The 7,015-nt window shown below is 43.8% G+C and overlaps 1 protein-coding gene across 2 annotated transcripts in view; it reads left to right on the top strand.

Moving 5' to 3' along the window:
• RNF34 (ring finger protein 34, E3 ubiquitin protein ligase) overlaps window positions 1-6,851 on the top strand; it is a 23,938-nt gene extending 17,087 nt beyond the window's left edge. For both annotated transcript variants that reach the window (XM_011948514.1, XM_011948513.1), the window contains 2 exons: window positions 6,021-6,122; window positions 6,356-6,851. In XM_011948514.1, coding sequence (XP_011803904.1) covers window positions 6,021-6,122; window positions 6,356-6,601 — 348 coding nt within the window. In that variant the 3' untranslated portion in view covers window positions 6,602-6,851. The remainder of the gene's footprint in view (window positions 1-6,020; window positions 6,123-6,355) is intronic.
• The last annotated feature ends 164 nt before the right edge of the window (window positions 6,852-7,015 follow it).

The following is a 7,015-nucleotide window of genomic DNA, read 5'->3' as shown; positions in this document are numbered from 1 at the left end:
GGGATGGTCTCGATCTCCTGACCTCGTGATCCGCCCGTCTCGGCCTCCCAAAGTGCTGGGATTACAGGCTTGAGCCACCGCGCCCGGCCCTTGTTACATAGTTCTTAGCATTAACTATTTGTAGATTTCTGTGTAAGTCACAAAAAGCTGAGGTTAAGAACTTCTGAACTAGGCTGGGTGTGGTGGCTCACACCTGTAATTCTAGGACTTTGGGAGGCTGAGGTGGGAGGATCACTTGAGCCTAGGAGTTTGAGACCAGCCTGGGCAACATAGATCCCATCCCTACAAAAAAAAACAAAACCAAAAAAACCTGATGTGGTGGCACCAACCTGTGGTCCCAGCTACTTGGGAGGCTGAGTGGGGAGGATTGCTTGAACCTGCAGGGAGCCATAGTCACACCACTGCACTCCAGCCTAGGTGACGGAGCAAGACTGTCTCAAAAACAAAAAACAGAACAAAAACTTCTATGTATTGATGAAATTTGGCAAAGAAATTCTCCCTCAGCTGGTAACATGATCAAGCCATGGAACATTTATGGACAAGAAAAAATCAGTTGTATTTTATTTTTTCTTTTTAATTGTAAAAAATAATATGTGTACTTCAATATTTTTAAATTGAGACAGTGTCTCACTATGTTGCCCAGACTAGTGCTGAACTAGGCAAGGGCCACCATGCCTGGCCCTCAGTGGTATTCAGACTAACAAATCTTATGTTCCTGTCTAGCTTAAACAGCCCTCCCATTATTAACTTTTATCATTTTGAGTTTTCTCCTTTAAAAGCTGGTTATAATACAGCATTTGTTGAGGAACACGTTTATGCCCAGAATGAACACAAAGTATTTTGGCAATTCTATATCTAAGATGATGTCACAATGGTAGATGCAGGAATCTTCATCCTTAGAGCTTTTAGAAGTCCTAGGCTACTGGCTGAGAAATGGTTTTCTGGCAGTGAGGGGAGAAGTCAGTTTACTTCATAAATGTAAACAACAACTATGTATAGTGCACAACGATAATGCCACTCCCACCCTTAAGTAGTTTATGGTGTAGGATATAACATGGTTTTTATTATGACAGCATGTTTTCCAGTGTCCTTCTCCATTAACTCACTGTATAATCTAACCCTAGTTCAATCTCTGGCTTGGGTGGAACACACATTTTGTTTTGAGCACAGTTGGCATCTTTCCTAGCTTGACTGGTTCCAAGTCACTGATACCAAGATTGTTCCCATAACCCTGACAAGACGCTGGCTTCTCTGCTTTCCTAAGTTCTAAAGAGTGGGAAGGAACCCTCTACACAGAACGGGAGACCAAGGCCCACTCTGATTTCATCTTGAGTTGCCTAGTGCCTTCTCCGTTGGCATATCTGCCATCTTATTCCATAGATCCTTTCTCCCCAGGTCCACACCAGTAGTTGTGGGCCATGAACTAAGACCCCAGATCACAAGAATCTCTTCCCATGAATGGCAGTAAAACGCTTCCCTTAAATCTAGAGACTACTGACCTTTCAAGCTTGAATTCCTGTTCTGTTCCAACTATTCATGATTCCCTCCGATCTCCTCTGACCTGTAGAAAGGGAAGCACTCAAATCCATAGCCCTATGGCCAAATCTCAGGCTGGGGTTAACTTTAACTTATTTGTAGTCTTTCTTATTCACAGACTATTTTCTCAGACGTAAAGATGGGCCAAGAGCCAGGACGGTCTATCTCTTTCAAGTTAGACTTCAGCAGGGCAAGGAACACGGGTGGCTTGAGATGATTCTAAGGCTAGGGAGGGAAGGATGCACAATTATTCCTAACTTTCCTATGGGGGCAACTAAGGCTCCTTTTCCTACTGAGATGAGGTGCCGGAGACTGTGATGTTCCCAAGGATACAAAGCTGGGGCAACTGAGTTAAATTCCAGTAGCATCCTGACTCCAAAGCCCATCTGCAGAAGACCAGCTGAGGGTTTCTTTTTCTAGTTACAGAAGTAATATATCCCTATCACAAACGTCTTGAATTAGACAAAGATATAAAATAGAAATACATAACATTTGTTGGGTACTTCAAGCATTTTATTCTTTACAAAACCCTGAGGTATAGCTTTTATCACTGCCTTTTCTAGTGGAGAGAACCAAAGTGCAGAGAAGTTGGGATTATTTCTTGTACAACACTGGGGTGGCATTGGGCCTGCAGTGGTCATTCAGCAGGTGGCTGCTCAGCTTTGGACAGGGAGGGTGGCTAGCTGGCCAGCCACGCCCAAAGCCGAGGCTTTAGCTCTCTGTTGCCTTTCAGATGGTGAGCGGCTGCAGCTGCAGGATGAGGAAGACGACAGCCTGTGTCGCATCTGCATGGATGCCGTCATCGACTGTGTCCTGCTGGAGTGCGGGCACATGGTTACCTGCACCAAGTGTGGCAAGCGCATGAGTGAGTGTCCCATCTGCCGGCAGTATGTGGTGCGAGCCGTGCACGTGTTCAAGTCCTGAAACTGAGGCTCCCCTCACCAGGACAGTCACCCCCACACTTGACCCCAAATATTTCAATGCACAGAAGGGACTGGAAAGCTACTGTTCAAAGGCTGAAGCTATTTTTAAACATTATTTTCACTACTAAGTGGGGACAGAAAGATCCATCCTGAGTTGTGGAAACATTGGTCTATGCCATGAGCCTGCCTGCCTGTGGACACGTGAGCTTCCTGGGCTCAGCTGGGCTTTATCACACATCCCATGAACACTCATTGAAGTCAACCTGTTTGCGCCATGTGGGCATCAGCCACTGCTGTCTTGGGAGGACACTTATCCTGTTCTCTTATTTCTCCTTCATCCTATTTTTAACTTAAACTGCTCAGATGTTTGAAACTTCTGTCCTCTTTGGATGAGATCAGTGTCTACAAGTGGCCTACACGGAACATGCCGAACAGTGGCTTCTCTGAATGTTCACTTTATTAGTCATGTATATTTTAAATGCTAACATTTGATGAATGTAAGGTTTCCACATTGTTGCTGTTTCTGCATTTAAACATAATTGGGAACAACTGACATTCTCTAGTCGACTGCCAGGGCCTTAGACTCCACATGTCCATTTTTGTTCAGGTATAGCTTTTTATAGCAAGGGCTGCATCTAGCTTCTTTTATTAGAAGTGTGTGCTAAATTCCTTATCAATGTGTAATCAGTTTACACTGTTTTGTATAGTGAAGGTGTATTTTCAGTGCTACCCGCTAGCTGATTTTAACTTTAGGAATAAAATTAGTTTTAAAAGCTTTTGTTTACATTGTCTTGGTCAGTTCCTAAATCAGAAGCATACAGTATGAGTGGGTATCTGCGCCCTGGCCTAGCACCCCTCTTCAGAAGAGATGGTGGGAGCACCTTCAAAGATATCATATGGGGTGCAGTGGCTCACACCTTGTGAGGTTGAGGCTGGAGGAATGCTTGAGCTCACGAGTTCAAGACTAGCTTGGACAATATGGCGAAACCCCATCTTTGGAAAAACTATGAAAAAATTGGCCAGGCGTGGTAGCCCCAGCTACTCGGGAGGCTGAGGTGGGAGGATGGCTTGAGCCTTGGGTGTGGAAGTTGCAGTGAGCCAAGATCACACCACTGAAATCCAGCCTGGGTAACAGAGCCAGACCTTGTCTCAAAAAAAAAGAAAAAAGAACAATGCCACATGAGCAACAGTGCTTACATTTCCTGCTTGCCTGTCACCAAGGTTAACTGCTGATGTGCTGTTTCTTGTGTCCAGGTATTGTGCTAGGTGCTGTAGTTGCCTCTGCAGTCCTCAAAGCAACCTTCTGAAATAAACATTGCCTTGCTTCTCAGATGGGGAACCCAACCTCAGAGAAGTCAGACTTGTCTAAAACCTCATGGTTAGAAAGTGGCTATGCAGAATTTGAACCTAGCTCTGATGCCAGAGTTGCTCTTAACCCTTCCAGTACCACATAAGAAATGAGAAACTTGGGCCAGGTGTGGTGGCTCACGCCTGTAATCCTGGCACTTTGGGAGGCTGAGGCAGGTGGATCATGAGGTCAGGAGTTCTGAGACCAGCCTGGCCAACATGGTGAAACTGTCTCTACTAAAAATATGAAAATTAGCCAGGCATGGTGGCAGGGTAATCCCAACTACTCGGGAGGCTGAGGCAGGAGAATTGCTTGAAACCGGAAGGTGGAGGTTGCAGTGAGCCAAGATCATGCCATTGCACTCCAGGCTGGACAACAAGAGCGAAATGCCATCTCAAAAAAAAAAAAGAAAGAAAAGAAAAAGAGGAACTTGAGATATTATGCAAAAATGTTCTGAAATCTCTTTTAGGTCCAACTTGACTCAACTCAGGATGGTTGAGCTGAGACCAACAGTGAATTCAGTGCAGTTGGGAGTGGCCATTTCTCAAGAGTCTGTTATCTCCTGACTCTGCAGTGAGTAACACACATGGCCTTGGGTGCTCAGAATCTAGTAGTCAATCAACAGACCTGAAAATACCTGTGAACGCCAAGAGGCAGATGCCCCTGTACTTTGGGCAGAAAGTTTGTGTGGTTAGTTGTAAAGAAAAAATTTTTCTGCTTTTGAAGATCAAAGCATGTAAATCAAGGCCTCCCACTTATCTGCAACCATAATTAGTAGTAACTGGCTTCAGCAGGTCATGGCTTCCCTATAGAAGCAGCATAAGTTACCAGAGCTTTGTGGGCACTTCTGCTTTTTGTCCAAACTTTCCATGAGACTCTGGAAATTTTAACATTTCCTCCAAATTGGTAACTTGGTGGCGTCTTTAAATCCAGGCCATAGAAGCTAACCAGTATGTGCTGGTTTTGTCTAAACTTAAATTCAAAAATTCAATTTATACATAGTCTTAGCTTAAAACAGTTTAATGTTTACTCTTAGATTTGTGTATTATGTTTTAGTGGCTTCTTTATAGAGAGTACAAAATGCTTGGTGGATTTTTTAGATAGTAGTTTGAAGTAACCCTGGTTTATTAGCCAGACATCAGAAATGTTTAGTGTAACAGGCTTGATACTTGGAAATTAGCTTGTTTGGCAGAGGGCCAGCATTTCCCCCTGGAATTTGGATTTGTAAACTGGCATGCCTTTCTACCCCCCTCACCTTTTTTTTTTTTGAGATGGAGTCTTACTCTGTCACCCAGGCTGGAGTGCAGTGGCACAGTGTTGGCTCACTGCAAGCTCCGCCTCCCGGGTTCAGGCCATTTTCCTGCCTCAGCCTGCCGAGGAGCTGGGACTACAGGTACATGCCACCATGCCCAGCTAATGTTTGTATTTTTTTTTTTTCTTTAGTAGAGACAGGGTTTCACCATATTGGCCAGGCTGGTCTTGAACTTCTGACCTTGTGATCCACCTGCCTCAGCCTCCCAAAGTGCTGGGATAACAGGCATGAGCCAGGGTGGAATATTTGAAATTGGGAACTGACCTAGCTTATTGTAGAGCTATTGTCAAAATATAGTCAAAAGAAAATATGTGAAAGAAGGTACATAACCCAAACTGAAAAGATTTGTTTTTTCTAAAGCATTCTGATTGAGAAATTTTAAAAACTAGAACTAGCCTCAGCCATCAGTGAAGTCTAGAAAGCCGTCATTGGAATTAGATTGTCTTAAGTACACTGTGGTAGGACTGAGATCTTTCAAATCAGATGCCCCTGATGCTTGGGCTGACCTGTCAGAGCTTTAGCTTTTTTCTGTCTGCATCTTATAGGCTCCAGTTAAACTAGCCATTTACAGGTGCTTTGATAATGACACAGTGCCATCCCATATCCTTAATGGCTTTGGCATTCCATTATGGGACCTTCCTGAGAGAGTTAATACTTGGGTTAGATTTTATAACTTTACACACACACAGGAATTTGTGTTTTGAGCTAACTTTATGGAAGGTAGGTTCTTCATGTAATTTTGTAAGACCCAACTCTTTGGAAGGTTCAGTAGCATTCAGAATCCAAAGATGTGGATTATGCTGGCTTTCTGGTCATCATGGGGAGCATCGATGTTAAGGTTTTCTCTAGTGATAAATACGGATTGATTCCTGACCTAAGCAGATACATTGTGTAAGTGTAGGTACAAAGTGAAATCACTTCAGCAAACATGGAAGATGATGATGACGACGATGAGGAGGAGGACGAGGATGATGATGATGATGAAGAAAACGTGGAGGATCGGGTGAGGCCACCTATAAAATTTGGTTTCCCTGACATGTCAACCTGACAGGAAGGGAGGGTGCCCTGTGGACTTTCTCTAGATGAGAACAGGATGTTTCTAATGTAGGACAGTATACTGAAACACTTCTAGGACTGCTGAGGTGACTGGGAGAATATTCAGGGCCAGTGATGAGTTTCGAGTGAGGAGGGTCTGGACTTGTGGGACCAGGGCTAATGGATGCTCTGTGGTTTCAGAACCCCGGGCTCTCCAAGGAGAGAGCGAGAGCTTCGCTGTCTGACTTGTCAAGCCTTGATGATGTGGAAGGGATGAGCGTGCGCCAGCTGAAGGAAATTCTGGCTCGGAATTTTGTCAACTATTCTGGCTGTTGTGAAAAATGGGAACTGGTAGAGAAAGTAAACCGGTTATACAAAGAGAATGAAGAAAACCAAAAGTCCTGTAGGTTGATCTTTTCATTTTTTCCCTATAGTATTTTTCCTTAGGCTTTTAAAAACTGGGTTGTTTCTGTCACAATTAAGTCAAATTTATTTTTGAGAAAGCTGTGAACCATTTTACTGAGTATCAGTTAGTTACATGAGCCTGTTTATAGATCTGGAAAGTAGTAACTTCATTATGTGATGTTCATTATGTCTGCGAGACCACCACTGCCAAGGGAGTTAGAAAATTACTCAATTTGGTTTTTCTTACTATAATTAACTATTTGTTAGAACCCTAATTAAATTCCTTGTCTCTGTAAAAATGTTTATTTTCTCACTAATGCCTTTGGCCGGCCAGTACCTTGGTTATCTCAACTTTTAAATCTAACAGTAGGGGCCGGGCGCGGTGGCTCAAGCCTGTAATCCCAGCACTTTGGGAGGCCGAGACGGGCGGATCACGAGGTCAGGAGATCGAGACCA

This window comes from Colobus angolensis, unplaced genomic scaffold (genome assembly GCF_000951035.1).
Source record: "Colobus angolensis palliatus isolate OR3802 unplaced genomic scaffold, Cang.pa_1.0 Scaffold28, whole genome shotgun sequence".
Classification (NCBI taxonomy): domain Eukaryota; kingdom Metazoa; phylum Chordata; class Mammalia; order Primates; family Cercopithecidae; genus Colobus; species Colobus angolensis.
The sequence above is the reverse complement of the archived record's forward strand: the minus strand, read 5'-3'. Positions and strand labels throughout refer to the sequence as shown.